Source organism: Leuciscus leuciscus (assembly GCF_965113295.1).
Source record: "Leuciscus leuciscus genome assembly, chromosome: 1".
NCBI lineage: Eukaryota > Metazoa > Chordata > Actinopteri > Cypriniformes > Leuciscidae > Leuciscus > Leuciscus leuciscus.
The window spans coordinates 63,989,502-64,010,985 of NC_138725.1; the positions used below are offsets into that span (position 1 = coordinate 63,989,502).

The 21,484-nt window shown below is 38.5% G+C and overlaps 1 protein-coding gene across 9 annotated transcripts in view; it reads left to right on the forward strand.

The window, feature by feature from the left end:
* Window positions 1–21,442, forward strand: part of arhgap44a (Rho GTPase activating protein 44a) — a 76,907-nt gene extending 55,465 nt beyond the window's left edge. For 2 of the 9 annotated variants that reach the window (XM_082142105.1, XM_082142106.1), the window contains 5 exons: window positions 3,764–3,952; window positions 6,684–7,196; window positions 10,516–10,661; window positions 11,565–11,942; window positions 15,731–21,442. In XM_082142105.1, the coding sequence (XP_081998231.1) occupies window positions 3,764–3,952; window positions 6,684–7,196; window positions 10,516–10,661; window positions 11,565–11,942; window positions 15,731–15,888 (1,384 nt within the window). In that variant the 3' untranslated portion in view covers window positions 15,889–21,442. Of the gene's footprint in view, window positions 1–3,763; window positions 3,953–6,683; window positions 7,197–10,515; window positions 10,662–11,564; window positions 13,752–15,730 lie in introns of all 9 variants that reach the window. The other 7 variants (XM_082142107.1, XM_082142108.1, XR_014199018.1 and 4 more) reach the window with 7 other exon arrangements.
* Window positions 21,443–21,484: the final 42 nt, after the last annotated feature.

The window sequence follows — 21,484 nt, forward strand, 5'->3', positions numbered from 1 at the left end:
AATACCTGCATGTAATTACAGGTGTAGTTGATTTCTGTAATTACATCACTGTTGTCCCTTCCCATAGGCTGTTTGTCCATCAAAGCGTTTTTTCTTTCTTTCTTGGGGTTAGCGTATTATTTTCCCAATTGTTTTCAATGGGAGCACTGCATATTTTAAAAAAGACAGCAGCGAGATGAAGTGCTGAGTATCTATTTCACCCTGAGCGCTTAATCGCTTCTGCATTTTTTTTTACCAGTCGCCGAGAGTTGAAGAATGTTCAAGTTTGGGTAAAACGCAGTGCACATCACTGTCACTTTTTACCCGGCCGCCCAATCACAGTGGAGGAGGGGCGGGACTAATACCACACCAACCAACCGCCACATTCTGCTTGTACAACAATAACAAACGACAACAACAAGCACATCTCTTCATCCAAAACTAGTGGCAGAGCAAGTGCATTACGTGTTGACATTTTTTGTATTCAGAAACCAACTATTTGCGAAATCAGATACTAGTAACACTTCCACAGATATTCTGTATCAGTATGTAGTCTTAACTGAAAAAAATTTAATAAACGGTGCGCCACTCTCTTTACCCGTATCCTACCTCAATAGCAGCAAAAGTGTTTAACAATACAACATTGTACCTAATTTTTTTTAATGTAAGTACATAGTAGTTAAAGACACCTAATATAAAGTGGGATCCATTTTTTTTATAACTTAAAGGCACACTATGCAGTTTCCGTTTTTCTCAAACAGCGACCTCTAGAGTCTCTGTGGAGTACTTGTATTTAACGTTACTGTCGTAAATACCACTCACGCAGAGCCGTCTCGGCACTCTTCCGACCGAGCTTTCTTCTTTTTCTTCGTCGACTCATGCATGCTAGTGTCTTCCATAGAGGCTGCTTCATATGTTGTTGATGTACGTGACGTCGTGCCGTAAAGCAAGTCGTGATTCTCGCGAGATTTGGCGGGGCGCCACCTCTCAAATCTGCATTGCTGGTTTTGCCAGCGGCGAAATGATTTCGAAGCTGTTATATTAAAGTACAAATCTTGCATAGTGTGCCTTTAAAGAGATAGTTCACCCAAAAATGAAAATTCTGTCATCATTTACTCACCGTCAAGTTGTTCCAAACCCATATGAATTTCTTTCTTCTGCTGAACACAAAGAAGAAGAAATAAACTCATACCAGGGCTCTAGAGTGCGACCAATTTTTGTAAGGGTGCGACTAACATTTTTCCTAGGTCGCACCGGTGCACCTAACGTCCTCGCATCCGCTGCCTCTCCACGAACTAATCGTTTGTTCTCCTTTGACGGAACTCACACTCATGGGAAGTTGGGAACTCACACTCTTCTCTCACGCTTAATGAGTGATGACGGGACAGAATTAAACATTCAAACGTAGCCTAAGCCTGGTTACACTTAAGGTCTGTGATATTAGTCTGATTTTATTTTAGATTTCGGCTTCCAAAGATTATAAAAAATAATATATTGAGGTAAAACCATTAAAAACTATAGCCGCATTCTATCTAGTGCAACTTCTTTCCTTCGCAGCATTACACTGTCATTTCTCCCTAAAACTCAAACCTAACGACAGAATCAGCACGATCGGTGATTGTTGTAAAATGCAGTCTAGTTACTGTTGCTAACTTGCGGGACGCGTTAAATAATTAAAAGAGCTATTAAAAGCACAAAAATCTGCATAAGAGATGCATGTTCGCAAGGCGGCGCGCGCTCCGAAACCGAGACCAAGACAAGCAAATTATAGCCTACTTTGGGTTTCATGTGCGCGTCTAAACGATCAAATGTACACAAAAGTATGTCAAAATGACCGGCTTGGAGATTCACTAAAAACAGTTTATGTCTTAAATGGACGTAGTTATCGAAATAGTTGGGAGAATATGATGCATCAGACGTGCACTCGGTCTTAAAGGGGCCGCAGTCTAGTAAACATGCGGACGATTGCGCCATTCCTGCGAATCAAACAACAAGAGAAAAATTACTACAAAGCTCTTGAAAGAATAACTTCAGCTTTATTAAGCATTAATTTATTTATGAAAAATTACGCAGTGTTATTTTTCATTTGATTACTTTATTAGATTTCTTTTTAGGCCATACCTGAAGAGTAATGTTAGTAGACCTTACTGAAATTAAAGCACTGTGTAGGCCTATATAATGTGTATCTTTGTTTAATTGTTTATCTTTTTTTTATCTATTGTTTATCTTTGTTTAATATTATATATATATAAAACAAAAAGAACCGATAAGAATACAGTTAAAGTACCGGATCGATAAGCAGTATCGGTAAGAGTAGGAATACCGTTAAAACCCTTTACTCCCCGGTCAATGCTCCGACAACAGCCCAGACATGGAGCTACTTCAGCCACCATTCTCCCCAGTCCCTGGTAAGATGCCAAGCCCTGGTCCTTCGTCGGAGATGGCATCCGACTCAGAGACGGAGGTAGAGCCTACCGCGTCTGAGCTAGAGACTCAAAATAGTTTGTTTGGCAGCTCAGTGAAACACTTTAAACATTTTTTATTTAAAAAAAAAGACTTTTATTTTTATATAGGCTACAGTAAAATTGTGCTTCAAATAAAAAAAGTATTTACCTACACCTTATTCTTGTTTAAAATCATTTACATAATATGAATGTATATAGAGCGTGATAAAAAGGTGACCTTGAATTTGTGGCGTTAAAGGTGACGCAAGCTGAGGAAAATTTGGGTGCACCCAAATTTTGTGCTGGTGCACCTAAATAAAAAAGTTAGGCGCACCAGTGCAACCAAGGCAAAAAGTTAGTCTGGAGCCCTGCATACAGGTTTGGAACAACTTGAGGGTGAGTAAATGATGACAGAATTTTCATTTTTGGGTGAACTATCCCTTTAATTAACGTCCCTTGCGTTATTATTGCAAATGTTTGGGGTCAGTAATTTTTTTTTAAAGAATGCATTAAACTGATCAAAAGACATTTATAATGTTACAATAGGTAATCAACTTCCTACTCATCAAACAATCCTGAAAAAAATGTATTACGGTTTCCAAAAAAAATTAATTAATTAAGCAGCACAGCTGTTTTCAACATTGATGATAATAATATATGTTTCTTGAGCATCAAATCATCATATTAGAATGATTTCTAAAGGATTATTTGAAGACTGTAGTAATGATGCTGAAAATACAGCGTTGATATCAAAGAATTAAATTACATTTTAAAATACATTGAAATTATTGTAATAATATTGAACAATATTACTGTTTTTACTGCATTTTTATTTTTTTTATCAAATAAATTCAGCCTGGGTGAACATAAGTCTTCTTTCAAAAACATTAAAATAATCTTACCAACCCCAAACTTTTAAACAATGTTGAATACAGTATGAATCAAAATTGAAAACAAAAATATTTTACATAATATATTGTAATAATTACAATAATTAATGTTAATTTTAACTATAAAAGTTACTATAAAGTGTTTAACCCTCTGACATCAATTATTAAACGACAAACGGTGTTTCTTTTTATAAGAATATACATGATCATAATTGAGGGTTGATCACATCTGGCATCTGCAATAAATGACAATATTTTGAATGTATGTTCCAGAAATACTTTGTACTTCACCACATCTGTTTTTGCTCTCAAAGATAATGACCCATGCTGGCTTGTATGTAACAACGCACAAGTTGATGTAATGATTAGGAGGGTTACCACTTCAGTGCAGTGCATCTAGATGTTGTGTTTTGTTTACGACTGACTCAGTTGTGGTCTTTCTGTGGGCAGTGTGGGTGTCAGAGTGATGGACACATCGTGGGTGAAGGGCAAAAGTACCTCGACGCTGTCCCGCAAATCCTCGTCCACGCCTCCCAGCGCACAACCGCCCGGCTCTCCTGCGGACACGCTGATCTCTGAACAGCCCGGTGAGCTGGCCACATCTCCAATCCCCACCCCCCCTCCTGGAGACAGGGGCAGGTAAAAACAACAACAACAACAACACGTGATCCTCTACCTGTTTTCCATTGTCATTTCAATGTACTGTGTATGCATTTCACAGTAGAATTAACTTGTGACATCATTGTTTTCCATTCAGCGATTAACTCTCTTGCTTTCCCTGCATTTGTGTATTAATGACATTTCCTCTGCTTTTTCATGCTTTTCTCGTTGTACTTACCGTTTTATTTTTGCCTCACCGAGTCTATATAAATAGACGTCATTTCTTTTTTCTTTCCGTAGTGCAGTCAGTATGGCCGCGTACACACTGCAGTTGAATACAGTTGCCAGTCCTCCATCCTTTTCTGTACACACAGTTTTCCAGAGTGAGATCCGCATTCTGCAACTGAATTAATCACATTTACATTAAATCTGTGCTGTGTGTACAGAACTAACCCCAACAACTAGTTCTTGTAATGTACAGTAAATAAGGCAAGACACTACAGGCAAAAAACTTTTTTTTTTTTTTTTTTTTTTTTTGTGTCTAATGCACTGCTCTGATTTTGGACTCTTCGCATAACTTGTTTTCTTTTCAGGTTAGTGGAAAGAAAACATCCAAAATACACATTTAAGTTTTTTTTTTTTTTTATCACACTGTATCTATTTGCATCTGCAGATTTCGATTACACTACAAAGGCTGTTTTCTCAAATCCTTTTTTTTTTTTCTTCTCATGCATCAAGTCAGAAATCTTTATAACTATCAATAATTTAACGTTTTTTTTCACAGAAGGGTTGTTAATATATAATTCACCTCATTGATATAACATTTTATTCCTAAAAACATGGTGAAAAACAGTGTATTTTTTTTTTCTGCCTATTGACAGTATTTTCTAATTTATGGAGAAATAGTGTGGACCTTTTAGTGTGCAATAGTCTTTTTTTACAGTCTATGGTGTGGACAAACAAAGCATAATTTTGTGGACAAATTGGAGATATGTCCACAAAATGAAACCTGACTTTATCCAGTGTTCCAATTTCTGTTCTGGAATATTTTTCAAATTTCATATTTAACTAGATAATGCTTCTTTTGTATATTAAAGCATAACATTTAAGCAGAAAACGTGTAATACAAAACAATTATGTTCATGTACTGCAATTAATCAACTAGGGAATTCATGGTGATATCGGTTGCACTTTATTTTACAGTACGTGTACTTACAGTGTACTAAGATAATACTGGGTAATATAAGGTAACTACATGGGTAAAAGTTAGATTTAGGAGTAGGTTCAGGATTAGTACGTAGTTATTACCCAGTTATTGCAATTACTATAAAAAGTACATAGTATGGGACTGTAAAATAAAGTGCTATCGTGATATCTATTAGTTAAATTTTTTACCGTATTCACCTGAAGTGTCTTGCCTTAAAAGCCCATGCAAAATGCGAGTCTCTCTTCTTCTGGTGCGGGACAAGAAAAAGTCTGTGAAACGGGTACACTATCATTCAAAAGTTTGGGGTCAGTAAGGGGGTAACACTTTATTTTGATACTCCCCAACAGACATTCTACTGACTATAAGTAACTCTGCAACTACATGTCAACTTATTCTAACCCTACCAGTCTACTAATACTATACTAATACTCTAATGAGAGTTAGTAGACATGTAGGTGCAACGTTACTTATAGTCAACAGAACGGGTTAAATGAACCATCAAAATAAAGAGTAATTATTATTTAGAAAGAATGTATTAAATTGATCAAAAGTGACAGTAAAGGCTTTTTTAATGATGCCGACCTAGGTACAGTAGCTATTTTAGTCATCACAAGCTCTCTCGAAACATAAAGACTCTTCCAAACAATATAAAAGGGATTTAATCTGCATTATATGATAGTTTTGGAAACGTAAGTACTTCCCAAAATTCAATTGCAATAAACTCTTACAAAAAGACATTACAAATATATTTACAGTTTCTCATTTGCAATTTCAGTAGTGACTCCTGTATTTTGTTCACACCCAAAACGATAATTTAGAGGAATCACATCTGGATTTGGCAGTGTGTACAGGCCGATATATATATATCATTTAGTGAGGTTAAAATGTCACAGTTCGGAACAGTTTATCTCATGAATGTAAGACATTCTTGCTGTTCCCATTCATTTAATTTCACTAAAACTCTACCCATAAGCCCATATGTAAATCATACATTAACGAAGTGAAGGTCACGCCATGGTTCAGTCATTGCATTTAGGGTTTGCGATGGCTGATGATTTGACTGGCTTACCTCCCCTCCTCTGACACTCTTTCAGGCAATGAAAGGGTTTTTGTGTCTGTGTTTAACTGCTCTGGGTTTTCATCACATTTGGAGACCTTGGTTTAAGCGCCAGCTCTAGATAGATTATTGCATATTCACCAAACTCTCTCTGATGTTTGGTTGTTTTTTCCCTTGGTGCAGTGCGCAGACACAAGGTCATTTTCAGTTTTTCCATTTTAATGCATTGCTGTGCTTTTCCTCCCAACGGAGATGGAAGCGTTTCCTTGCGCCTGTTTTTCGTTGCTACGCTTGCTGTTTGCTAAACTTGTTGCTCATTGCCGTGCGCTAAACTGGCTAAATGCTCATACCAGCTTGAGACAAACATGCGGACCGAAGGATCCTGAGAGTGTGATCAGTATTGTATAACGCCAGCGAGCCACAGCTGGAGCTCAACATCCATCCGTGTGCAGTTGACCAGAGCTCTCTCTCCTGTGTTTGCTCTTTATTGTTTCCAATATCTGCAGCTCAGACGACGTGTCGCCCAATCGGCCGGATTCCTCACATGTCTATGCGTCCCACGTGGAGGAGCGGCCACCCCCTCCTTACCCTTCCTCGTCCTCCCACCACTTCTACCCCAAACCCCCTCCCTGCGCTCGGCCCGTGGCCCCCGGCCCCGAGTCGCAGCCTCCCAGCTCCCCGCCTCCACCCCTGCGCTGGGCCGGCTTCGGCCCACCCTTGCCCCTGCCCCTGCCCCTGCCACCTCCTTCCTCCTCTTCCTCCTCCTCCTCCTCCTCACTCGATATCAACTCCAACCCCAAGCCTAGCTGCCTGCACTTTCCCAAACACGGCCCAGTGTGTGACGCCCCGCATGCCGCTCCGCCTGACGCCAATGCCTCACCCCTCTACATTAAAACCCCTCTCGTGCTGACCCGCCACGACGTGTCCCTCGGAAACCCCCCTAGCCTCCCCTCCTCCGCCCCCCCGCCGTGGGCCGCCTGTCCATGTGCCCGCGACAGAGGACCCCCCAGGCTGACTAGGTAAATACCACCTGCCTGCGGCCACCCTGCCTTCGCAACACACTGTGACGTCCACCAGGGCTCCCCACACTGTCTGAGCGCTCACCTCAGATCACTCCATACTGGCTCCATCACGTTTTTTTTTTTTTTTTTTTTTACTTTCTTTGTGACGTTATTGCTTTTTCAGCCTCATCACACAGATTCCGTAACATTGTCATTGTCCAGGGAAGCCTGAGGTTGCCTAGCAACCGATGATGTCACTGGCCTTTAGCGAAAGTGTATCCTTCAAATAGAAATCAGTGTTATTGTAGTAGCACTGAAATACCATTATGGTTTTTATTAATGTTTTGAATCAGTTTTTATTTTTGCATTCTCATTTTAATTTTGGTTGTGGTTAACTAATGGTTTTAGTCATTTTGTTGTAATTTTTTGTAGTTCTTCAAATATGTCTATATACTTTATATCAATATTTTGAATCAGTTTTTATTTTTGTATTTTCCATTTTCATTTTAGTTAGATTCCAGTAATTTTGTGGTTTGTCATTTTTAGTAGTTTTTTATCTGTTTTCATTTTTGTATTTTCTGTTGTCATTTTAAAAATGTTGGTAATTTAGTTTTTCTTTTCTTCATCTTTGGTAGTTTTTTTAATTTTTTTATGTATATCTATAAAGTTTTTATAGATTTTAAATTCAGTTTTAGTTATTATTAGTGCTGTCAAATCAATAGTTTGGGATGAATTGCATCTAAAATAAAAGTTATATATATGTGTGCGTATGTATGTATGCGTACGTGTGTGTGTGTGTGTGTGTGTGTGTGTGTGTGTGTGTGTGTGTGTGTGTGTGTGTGTGTGTGTGTGTGTGTGTGTGTGTGTGTGTATATATATATTTTTTCTAATATAAACATTTACACACACACATGCACATATTATATATTTAATGCGATTAATCGCGATTAATTGATTTGACCACTAATAATATTAAATATATAAAAAATATATATAAAATGTATATAATAACTTATAACTTTAGTTTTTTTTTTTTTTTTTACTTCAACTTAACCCTATTAAATTAAAATGAGTAATGTTTAAGCTTTTTTATTTTATTTTATTTCAGTTGGTTGGTTTTAGTTTTAGTGTCAGTTTTATTGAACTATAATTCCCCTGCTAGAAATAAGTACGTGGATGGAGCAGCACATGGTGACATGGATGCTTATGAATGTATTGATTGAGTCATGAGGTCTGTTTGCTCACTGGGATAGTCATACTAGATGTGCAAGTACGTAAACACCAGCATCTCTGTTCCAAACCCTAATGCGCTGCCCACCTAAGCTCTTTTAGTCATCATAGGCGCTCACGCAACACAAACACTCTTACAAACACGGGGAAACTGATCTGTTCTGCCTTATAAGATAGCGTTGGAAAATAGAAATGTAAGGACTACTTTCCAAAATGAATTGCAATGAACTCTTGCAATTGTAAAGGCACTTACATTTACTCAGAACTGAGAAGTTCCATTGATATTTATTAAACTTCCATTTATAAGTTTTTAGCTTATAATTATGGTAATATCTGAAGCTATAGCTCCCCAGTGATTATATTGGTTAACTTTAGGCCAACCTGAAAGTTAGCATCACACGGGCCTGGTTCCCCCGACAAAAAGCCAGGATTTTTCCAATGGCTTTTGGATCGTTGCAGAAAATAAGCACCAACAAAAGTTTATAATTCTTACACGTTTTGTTCACACTGTAAAAAAACATTATATGATCAATACGTTTTAACAACGTGTTTTTACATTGCGATAACTCACTAGAATTTTGGAACAAAGCAATAGACACTTGAAATGGCCACTTAAAATGTGGTAATTTGAGCAAGATTTAAGTCTTCCCTACTGAGTAGCCATCTGAATTTGACAGCTGCACTGGAAAATGAAACAACGTTTACCAAATCAAATTAGAATTCAAACGTTTCACAGCAATTTAGGCCACAAATTTAATTGAGGTGGGAATTGTGTATATGAATGCTCTTTTTTTGGACCATCAGTGTCCCGAGTTGTTTGAAGGGTTGGAGGAATGTCAATGGAATAACAAGAATTCCCATCGCTTTCTGCACATGCAGACTCCATCAATGCAATAAATATCAATCTAAGATCTTTATTAGGAGCGCTTAGCCTCAAAACGGACATTTTACCAATGATGTTGACTGTGTATTGCAATGGTACAAGTTCCCCACCCCATATACCCTTGTGAGCCTTCATTCACAAGTCTCAGGGAAAGGGAACTGCAGAGATTGAGTCTTAGATGTGACGGATTCATTTCAAACATAGTCACATAGAGGCGTTCTCTGCATGTCTGCACAGATATATGTGGACGACTTGTGTCCATGTGTGCATATAGATGCATCTTCCCTAGAGTTTAGCAGAGAGGCGCCTGAATAGAGCTGTCAGAGTGAAAAACAAGCTTCACATGCTCAGTCATATTAAAGATACATGCTGCGTGTGTGTGTGTGTGTGTGTGTGTGTGTGTGTGTGTGTGTGTGTGTGTGTGTGTGTGTGTGTGTGTGTGTGTGTGTGTGTGTGTGTGTGTGTGTGTGTGTGTGTGTGTGTGTGTGTGTGTGTGTGTGTGTGTTTGCTGGGCAAGGACACTCAATCCCTCTCCTGCTGATGTGGATGAGAAAATCCACCTTCACATGTCTTTGGAGAAAAAAAAAAACATTACACTCACATGAAAGCAGATTTTAGTTGTGGATGTTTAAAATCTCCTTCATGTTATCTGAGAATTTACAGTAGCAACAAAAATATTTTGTTGCATTTTTTTTTTTTTTTTTTTTTTTTTTAGCAATGGAAGCTTGTTTCTTCCACAGAAGAAAAAATATAAAAGATAAGTGTGACTTTTTATCTCAAAGTTCTGACTTCTCACAATTGCAAGTTTATATATATATATATATATATATATATATAAACATTCTGAATTCGCTAGTTATAACCTCGCAATTGCAAGAAATAAAGTCAGAATTGCGTGATATAAACTCACGATTGTGAGTTATAAAGTCCGAAAAAAAGTCCGAATTGTGGCATTAAAAAAAAAATATATATATATTCTGTGGCAGAAACAAGCTTCTATATTTAGCTCATCTGGTTAAGCATGGTGCCAGAAACATGGGTTCGATTCCCAGATCAATTATGCCAATGCTTTGTCAAGGTCTTTTCAGACACAATCAAAACCGGCAGGATGTTGTTTAGCACTTTAGTTTTGATGATTGGGGACATGAGGGGTCCTTGTCATTAATAATATGGTGTGTGCACTGCAGACTGATGGCAGTCAGTCATGTTTGTCTCTCTCTCCAGCACACTGAAGAGCAAGGAGCTCTCTCCTGTGATTGGCCACAAGGTTGTGCAGGCGGCAGGAGCAACAGTGCCCCCTGTCAGCGGTCAGCAGAGCAACAGCCAGTCTCCCCACTCGGCCGAGCACAGTCCTCACACCTTACGCAATGGTTCGTCCCAGTGGGGTTCCTCTTTAATGGTTTTATAAAATTTCATGTAGAGATAAAATCCTCTTTAAAACTGGTATAACATCTGACTTGGGTGATCAGACAGATCAACGTATACATGTCTTCATTGATTTGGTCACATTTGTCCTTTTAATGTCAAGATTAATTTACTTGAGAAGGAAAATTACTTTAGATATTAAGTAAAAAAACTAAAAAACTTGTTTTAAGCATAAACACTTAATTTAGATTTTTTTTATAAAGAAAACAAGATTTAAACGTGAGATGTAATTTTGCTTTTCAAGTCTTCAAAAAATAATGAGCAAGACATTTTTTTTAATAACTCCCCCAAAACTTAATGATATCTATTTATCATTTAAAAAATACTTCTAACTATAAAGTATTGATTAAATATAATATAAAATATATTTTTTAAAACTATGAAAATAATGATTGAGATGTGTACACACATGCATGAAAGGTGAAAGGAAAATTCTATTCATTTTATTTGATAATTACATCATGACATTTTTTATTTTATTTAATTCAATTCACATTTATTTGTATGGCGCTTTTCACAATACACATCGTTTCAGAGCAGCTTTACTGGAAATTACACATTACAATTTAGAGTGATCTGTTATCAGAGGTAACGGTCTAAGTTATGTATTTCAGAAATGTACATATAGAAATCACAGTTAGCTGAACATTTATTAATTTAAATTGTAATGATTTAAGGCAGAAATAATGAGCTCATTGAAGTAATGAATACTTGAAAACAAATTCCCAAGACGCATTGCACATAATTCACGCTTCACCCAAAACAGATGTTAACGCCAGGTTTAAACGGGGTCGTGGTGTAAAAGCTACTTGCATGCATTTGACTCTGTCTTATCTCTCTCCCTACAGCGTCTAAGAAACTGGCCCCTGTGCCGCCCAAGATTCCCTACTGCCAGTCGGGGGGGATGTCAGACCAATCCACAGGTCAGCCGTCTCCGGTTAGCCTGTCCCCCACTCCCCCAAGCACCCCCTCCCCGTACGGTTTGGGCTGTCCCACTGGACACGCGCTCACCTCTTCCCCTGGCCAGACCCCATTAGGGGGACCCCATACGTTGTCCTCGCCACCCTCTCTGACTGGTACGCTCACAAAGTCCAGGCCAACCCCAAAGCCCAGGCAGAGACCCAGCCTACCCCCTCCCCAGCCACCCACCGTCCCTCCTACGGTCCCCCAGCCCCTGGAGCAGGGTCTACTTGACGGATTGTCCCCTGGAGAGAGCATGTCCACAGGTAAACATGCCTCAGTGGCAACATCACGAGTGGGAGTCCAGCGTCCCTCTCTCAAACTGTCTGTCTCTCCGTCCTACGCAAGCGATGGACTTTAAAGAGCCAGATCCCCTATGAAATGTGAAGAGATTTGTTTGTCTTAAATATGGGGCACCCATAGATTCAGTTGCCTTTGAGATGTACACTATGATCATTATTTTTTTAATTCCTATGATTATATTTTAGCTCTATAACTTGTGAAGAAGTGGAAACAAAGGGAATTCACTCAAAACCCAGGGATGTACAGTAGCATATATTTTACTAGAAAGTGAAGTGTGTAATTTTTGTAGCCTGGGAAAACCCAGACAACTTCCGGCAAATTTAGATTTGCTCTGCAAGTAGTCTGGCAAAGAGCTCATTCAAGCCCATTTCTAATCCGTCGAAATCGCGGCACCAGTCAGAAACGTTGGGGCGGGCTTTACACAATGACGATCGCTCTGATTGGTTTTAGGTCTATCCAATTGCGCCCAGAGGCATTTGAGCGACGTCCGTTGGTGACTGGCAACTTTTAAATGCATTATTATATTCAAATTGCAAACACATGAGGACAGTCTCCATGAAAGACCCACTGGCAGATGAACGTGCTGCTACATTTCTCTCCGAAACGGTAGGAAATTAAATTAGATTTAATAGAGGATTTTAATTGTGACAAGATGATTGACAGGGCAGTTTACGTGACAGGACGCACGCGACAGATCCGTCCGATAAAGATGACGAAGTAGTATGTCCCAAAGCTTGCCTACTTTTTTGCTACACATTCAAAGGTAAATACCTTTTCTTCACAAAAAGAGTATGGCGTAGTGTAACTTAGGCGAATTGGGACGCAGCATATGGCTTTACACGATGCCGATCGCTCTGATTGGTTTTAGGTCTATCCAATTGCGTCGGCATTTGAGCGACGTCTGTTGGTGACGCCCCTTTGGAAATGAGTTATTAATGAAGCTTTGCCAGACCATAACTCAGTTACAACTGAGAATGGTCTGGTTTTAACCAGGCTATAATTTTTGCACAACCAACGGAAATGTAAAAAAAATGAATGTTTCCATTCAGGTTTTAAACCGACCCTTCCGCCCCACCACAAACTAAATGCCAAACTCAAACTCGTGCTGTTACATGAGCAAGAAGCTGATGGACATGTCAGACTCAACTCAAACTTAGTTTACACTCTTCAGAGTAGTGTACACAGTACAAAAGAATTAACAAGCACTTGCTGAAAATCATCCACTCCAATTTAATTGGCTAGCTTTACTTTCAACTTTCGCACTGAAAGTGCAGTCACATTTAGAGTTGTTAAGTGAATTTTCGCGGGCGAAATCCAGTCACTTAAATAGGAATCCACGTAAAACGAGAATTACATGTGAGGGTGAAAGATTTCCCCATGCAGATTTTGCAAGCGTTTTCTGTAAATCATCAACTGTTGGCGTGAGCTAAATCCAATCATTTCAGTAGGAATCCACGTCTTTATGGCGAAAGTCTGAGAAAACCTAGAAGAAGAAAAAATTACACACTTCACCTTCAGGACGAGCCCTACTTGTTTTCTCAGCTTCAGTGTGCGAATGTTTCCCTAAAGTAAGGTTCTGTGGTCTTTGTATCATTCTAGTGGCCCGCTGTATGGCACTGATTGTATGTTCTATCATGTGAGGCGTGTCTGTCAGTCATTCTCCTGAGCACTGATTGATGTATGACTCTTTTATCCCCTGTCATCGTTGTGCACCTTGCAGCTGTGTGAGGCCAGGGACTGAGTGTGGGCTGAGTGTGAGGGGGACATTTAGGGTAAGCCAGAACCTGCTGTGCCCGTGCCATAGCCTCATCTCACACCATCTGGCCTGGTGCTGTGGCTGAATCTGGGGCCTACCGCAGCCTTGCTCTCTGTCTCATACCGTAACACTTCCTTCTCCAGCTCTGTCATTCTCTCCAAGTCGCGGGACTGCTTCTGGCTTCTTCATTCTGTCAGTGTAGTTTGTGCATGGTGTGAGACTGGTCTGTGCATGGCTTATGGCCTTACTTTCCTGAGCAACACCACATATTTGCCAACATCGTCGCTTATGAAGTTCATTTCAACGTCTCTGGCCCTGACCTCACATCGTGATCCATTCCCCCTCCTAATATCCTCACCACCGCATCGGTGGACATTGGTAAACACCCAACCAAACTCTTTTTGAGTCGAGTCCATCACAGGGTGGCAGTTCTTCGCACAGTCATGACTACGCCATCCGCGTCCATCTCATGCTTACACAGGGGAGGTCATCACAATCAGATACAGTCCACCAATCCACATAGTCCACTGACAACGTTCTTAATGTTACCACATCTTCAATTTGCTCCCATCTTGTTGTCTATGTGTGGAGTATTTTAGTCATTGTGGTCAGTGTTGGGGGTAACGCGTTACAAGTAACGTGCGTAACAGGTAACCTGTGTTACAGGTAATGTGCGTTACAGGTAACACATTATGTAATAAAATTTTGTGTCAGGTAGCAAGTAGTGTTACTTTTTTAGTTTACGCTAAGATACTTTTTCAAACAAGTAACACGTAACACAAATACAGATAATGGCACATACCGGTAATATGTAACAAGTTACACTACTTTTCGGCTTATTGTCCGATACAATTGAAAAAAAAAAATCTTTACACTGTCAAATTAAGGCTCCAAATCCTGTGCATTGGCGGATAAAAGGCTTAGTAAAGCCACCTTATAATCTGTAACATGCTACAAATGGAGACAAATGCGTTATGTATTATTTCCAGCTATTGTAATTCCTGTGTAAAAACATTTAATGCAGTCATTGTGTGACATGTTTCATGCTATATTTGTTGTTGCAGGCAAATTATGTCAGGGGACAAATACTTTTTCACAGCAAAAAAATACCTCAGAATTTATACAAACATCTGCAAGCCAAGCAGGAAACCACAGTTATAGATGGCTTCTTGACGGCGAGACAATATAACACAAAATATCATGTTACTTTCTGTAAAAGGTAACAATGTAACTGGATTAGCTACTTTTTAGGAGCATAGTAAATGTAACACTTTAGGGGCCGTTCACACAGTACTCGTTTTGCCATTCCACTGTGCTGCTTTTTCATTGTTTTTCAATGTAAGCGCTCTAGACAGACGTGTTCGACCGTTGCTGTCATTTTGCAGCATCTCACGCATAACACGGCATTCTAAAAAGGCGGCACTCAAACTAAAAGAAGTTCAAATTTAAAAAAGAAAAAGCGTCTTTAGACCTTGCACTTTTTTACATTCCGCGAAACATTTTCATTTAACAGCAAAAACGCGTTCTGTGTGATCCGGCCCTTACTTTTTAAAGTAACATTCCCCAGCACTGATTGTGGTGAACTGCTGATTCAGTTATTTTTACTTTCTGAAAAATTGCTAAAAACTTTATGTATTACTTTATATTTTTATGAGCATAGCAGAGATTGAAGCAGGAGGAGCAAGCACTACAGGCTTCATATATGAAACGAAACCTATTTCACCTTCCTTCCCAATGTGACAGAAAGAATCCCTGTGTAGAATGCAAGGAAGCAGTCTGATGTGCCCCTCTCCTGCTGCAACACACATTCAACACCCTTCGCTGACTTCGCCTCTAACAGTGGCCTTGGAACTGAAATTACTTTTTGCTTTCTCTCCTTGTGTTTTTTCAACATCCTCATCATCGCCATTTCCATCGTTTCTCTCTGTTTTACTGTAAACATGTCTTGTCACTTCACTTTTGTGGCCATTGCTCTCATTTCCCATGCTCCTGTAGCAGATTACTTCAGTTTGGAAATTCCCTCCATCAATGTCAATCTGGATAGCCTGTTGGACGAGTTCAGGGTGGGCCCATGTCGGAGCTCCTTTGCTGCGGTCAGCTCTCCGGAGGGGGAGTCCGTGTCTGAGGAGGAGGGCCAAAGCACCACGCTATGACCCCTGAGCCCACCAAGCAACTTCGCCCAGAACTTGCCATCTTCTGCTGAGGCCCAACTGGAACCCCATCTTGGCCAAACCCTGAGTCACGGATACTAGACTAGAGAAGACGCCAACCACACAACAGGTGCCATAAAAAGCAACAGAATGGATTTTGTTCAAATTGCCACTGGAGGAACCTGGAGTTTTGTGTTACGTTACCTGTTTCTCTCTGAACGATTCTGTCTGTTTCGTTTTGTAGTTGTGTTGTTGGTTTTGTTTGATTGGGATGGATTTTTTATTATTATTTCTGCCTTATCAGAGCTGCAATTACAATACAATGCACATAGGGGGCAGTCTGCAGACTTTAAAGGAACCTCATAAACTTTATCTTGCTGAAGGCTTGGAACTGAGACCCACCCTCACAGTATGAGAGTGGGACATCGTTGTTTTCCCTACAGGGTTGATGCCATGCTCTTTATGGGTCACTTGGCATATAGCATGTTTAAGTCTAATTTTGCAATGCTGAGTTCTTTCTTTCTTTCTTTCTTTCTTTCTTTCTTTCTTTCTTTCTTTCTTTCTTTCTTTCTTTCTTTCTTTCTTTCTTTTATTTCTTTCTCTCCAAATCTAAACTATAAACTTTAGCAATCCAATCCAATTGGCCTTTCGCTAATCCTCGCCTTAAAATGCTACTGCTACTCTTTGGCCCTAGCAACTAATTTCCACCTACTATATTATCAGACAAGTGCTCATATCTAGGCTGCGTTCCAAACTGGATAAATCCGCCTCAGAAGGGCAGTTCGAAGTGAGAACAATCATGGCCGCCATATTGAAAGGTGGTTCCAAATCGGAGTGCTCAAAACTGGCCACTTCAAAAGGGCCCTTCGAAATGAAGGATTCGTAGAGTACAACTAATGGGCCATTCGCTCCCATGATTCTTTGCACAGACAAGCAACACACAATTATGTGATTACGGCACATCTTTAATTGGCTCGGCAAAGATGTGTTTTTTTTGTTTTTTTTGTGGTCCCTATACCCTTCATTCCATCGAAGCTCTCACTTTGGAGGGTACACCCTTCAGGGTGTACCCGAAGGGTGTACATCTTGTGTAAAAGTTGCTACCTTAAAGGGTGTAAAAGGGTGTAAAAGTTGCTACCTAAAAGTAGGTACAATCCACTTGGATGTTGAAGTCATTTCTTAAATTACATTCATTTATATTACATTAATTTAAATTACAACTTAAATTACATTAATTATATGATCAATAAGTTATGACATGTTTTTAGATTGCTTTAACTCAAAATCAAAATAAGTTAAGCAATTTTAAACTTATTTTTATAAGTTATACAGAATTCAACAATTTTTTTTAAGTCAGTTTAATTTGAAGTTTAAGTTTAAGTCAGTTTAAGTTGAAATGACTTAAACATCCAAGTTGATTGTACTTAAAATTTAAGGTAGCAACTTTCTTTTCAGTGTGGGGTATTCAGTAAAGGTTGACAGAGTGAGTAATAGAAACTGAGGTAAGGAGCTTAGCGGAGGGTCAATTCAATTAATATTTTGTGCGTTTATCTGCGCTACAACATTATCCAGAATCACACATAATACAGTAATAGCAACACAGTGACAACTGCTGCATTAGTGTATTTTCTTAAAAACTCAATAAATAAAAAAGTGTCTGAAAGCAAGGTAGGAAACCCAGGGTTCCCACAGTCATGAAAAATATCAGGGAATATTAATTGTGTCATGGGAAAAGAATAACATTTTTAAAATTCCTGTTAAAATATATTTTTTATTTTTTTATAGTCTGCATTTTTTTTTTTTTTTTTTTTTTTATATGCTCATTATACTTATTCCCTGTTTGTGAAGTCAATTTCAAAGTCCTTATCATGGAAACTGGAACAACTCTTCATGGAAATTCTTTGGTCAGAAGGTGTGGGAACCCTGGAAATATCAATTCCTCACCCTTTTCCCACAAAACAGAAACAGTACTTGTGCTAAAATGGGTCACTGCGAACACGTTTCTGCAAATGTGTTTCTTCATTATCAGGACATTAGGCAGCCACTACTGAGATCAACCACTGGTTCGGTTCTAATGCACTGCCTTGCGTTTTCTATTGTGTTTCCGCATCCATATGCCCTCCAAAGTGCTTCAAATGCAGTGCCACACTATCCTTTATGTATATACCAATACTGTATATAAAGATGTGTAGATAAGCGTCAACGAGAGGACAAATGTAAAGGCAAATATGAGTTATATATTCATAAATGTGACATGCCATATTTATCTTGTATAGAGATAATGTTCTAAGTATTATTTTGTCCCTGAACACTTTTTGTCAGGTTCACATAGCAAGTGAGTTTTTTGCACTTTTGTAAGCCATGAACTAGATGTAGAAATATGAATGCAGACTTGGCAGAAGTTTAGGTAGACTTGCTCCCGAGAGAGATTTTATCCCTAAACCAACTTTATCAGTAACAGCCTTAATCAACAACACAATCTACTTATTATTAGAAAATATGATAAGTCGCCGACGGATTATACTAATTGTATATCTGTTCATTCTTAGTATTGTATAGCAACTGGCTGATTATATAAACAAAAATACACTGGCCCTAAAATGTTTTGGACACTTAAAATGTCTACAAACAAATATTAGATCTTTTCTCAGAACTAACTACCTAGCCATATTTATTTTTTCCCCCAATTACTTTTAATCAACTAGTGGTTTTTAGAGGATGTACAATGTCAGTTCCCCATTGGTGTCGTTCATCACATGAACTACAGTCTCAACATGATCCACTAATGTTTGACAACCACAATGTGTCCACATACTTTTTAGGGCCACTATATAGCGTATCTCCCCATAAAATCAATGGAAAGATACTGATTTATAACTTGGCAGGGATCCTTTTTGTGAAATGTAATCTCAAAGATATCAGGCCCTTAAGTCCTTCAGAGTCTCATTGCTTTTCCCAGACACATAGTCGGATGCCACACTGAGATGGCACGAGTCTGGCCATTTGTTTCATCAGTAAACAAGACTATACGAGACTACCAGATGCTGCAATTTCTCTTGTCTGAACTTTTACACAAAAAAAACACACTCAAAAAAACGCAGGACTTTATTAAGGTCAAAGAAACATTTGCTCACTCCTGTCCCGTGGAAGGAATGGGCACAACACAATCTCTGTTGATATATACGAAGGACTCTACTTCCAACGGTGGATAGCCATGGCTTCTGTTTTTCTCTTTGAATAAGCATTGGTGTTCGTCAGGGACAAAAGGACTTTTTTTTGCTGAAATCTGTGATATGCCTCAGTGTGTGTTCTTGATGAAATATAGTCTAATGATTATTGGTGACTGAGTAATAGTTGTAGTGATTACACAATGATGCCCTCACATTCAGTATTTATAACCTGGAGCTAACGGCGAGTTTCGTGCGTACGTGAGGTTCTGTCTGTGCCGTTTCCCGCGGTGTTCTGTGAGGAGGCCGTTGTGTCTGTTTGAGTGTGCTGACTGAATGTGATTTAGCCTATACTTGGAAGTGCACTAGCGTAAAGGCCCCTTATTGCAGCTGCAATAGAAGCATGGTTTATTTTCTTTATGAACATGAAAACTTTTGCTCATCTCTCTCTGTTAGCAATCATAATGAATGCTAATGTTGTTGTTAATGAATACGTGGGGGGGTTTTATACAGTGTGTAGATGCATTCTCATTCCCATTCCAACACTGCATCGGTTACTACACGCTTTTCTAAGATGAAAAGGCACAGCTGTACGTTATCTAAGGGGCCGTTTACACAACATCGTTTTTTTAACTAAAAACTGAAACTTTTTAATGCGTTTTGGCTGTTCATTTACACGCCAACAGAAAATGGGTTTCTAAGTAGAAGTTTTTGAAAGCAATACCGCTACCGTCTCTGTGTAACTACAAAAACGAGTATTTGTGAAAACGGTAACGTCATGCGCATGCCTGTTACGCGTTCAGTCTATAGGCGCATCGTATTTCTTTACAAAGTGACATCGCCATCTTCTGGCCTGGCATGAATAATACAGCGGTTTTAGTCGCAGATCCGTTTGAATGGGGATCGTTTTGGCAACGTTGTTGTCTGTACGCATACAAAATAAATTAAAAACGCAAACGAAAAACTTTTCTGTTTTTAGTACGTCTTTGTCATGTAAACGGACCCTCAATCTGATCTGTAAATTAAGCTAGTCTTTCATCAGATTCAGTTTTTTTTTTTTTTTTTTTTTTTTTACTCAAAACATAATGGATGTAATAGCCATGGAACTTTTTAAAGAATCACAGCTGATGAACTGTACAAAAATAATTTTAACTGATGATTTGACACAGAATCTGCACAGGTGAATGTCATAAAACTGTCAAGGTCATAGTTCACCCCAAAATTAGAAGAAAACAAACAAGAAATTGTATTCCTGTAAAGAACATGAAGCTTAATGTAGCTTAAATTATTACATTAAATAATATTCATGATAATTAAGCACAATTTCACAACCAAATGTCATTACCGCAATGAGAAAAAAAAAACCTATCTATAATATGAAAAATTATATATTATTTAAATTGTATTTATATCGTAGTATGATTTGTACTTCACTGATGTAGATTTAAATAAAACAAAAACATTTGTATTGCAGTAATTTCTAATGCACTTATCATGGCAATGATGTAACAAAAAATCTTAATAGTGTTTTTTTTTTTTTTTTTTTTTTTTTTTTTTTGTAGTGAAATGGCCTTACCTGGACATGTTGTTGTGAAATTCACCCAGATGCTTTTCTTTGCATTGTATGTACTGATTGTGGGGAGGAAATCAGTGCAGAAAGACGTTTAAATTATAAGATGTGTTAAATTCTAATTGAGGACTGTAAGCATTATCATACGAGTCAAAATATGTTAAATCAACATGCAAAGGGTCAAACAGACTCTCATTACTTGCTTGAATCAAGGAAATGTATGATTCGAATAACTTTTCAAAAGACCATTTTAAAATGAACAGATAGATACAATAATGTATACAGATACATGTATTTATTAATTTATCTGTGACATTCTCAGCATACAATTAAATGTTGAAAAAGAACAGAATGGACAAAGAACCCACAAATCTTATAAAGGAGACAAACTGAACTAAAGATCTGATTTCTTTCTCAATACACTTCAATCATCTGTATTGAACATTTTGGTTGATATATTGCCCATTTACATCATCCGGTTAAAGCCAGCAAGTTGGAGTGACAGAACAGAGAATGCATTTTATTATTCCCTTTAGATAATCGTGTGTGTGTTCATTAAAATGATACCAGATAATAAAGAGAGTCAGTGATGAAGCAGGGATGTGTGAACTTTAAAGGTTGATCAGTGCACATTTTCCAACAATGTACAGCCCTTTCCAGCTCTGCTTACCGAACTAATGTACAAACCTGCCTGTAAATCACCCTCCTCAGCTTAGCATATCAGTGGAAGAACACAGTCTGTACTGTGAAGCCTGCCGCAGTCCTTATCAGAATGTCAGAAATACATAGATATATATTAAACTCTACATTTGTAATAATACTTCTGGTGTAAGTGCTTTTGTGTGTTTTAAGAAGTGATGTT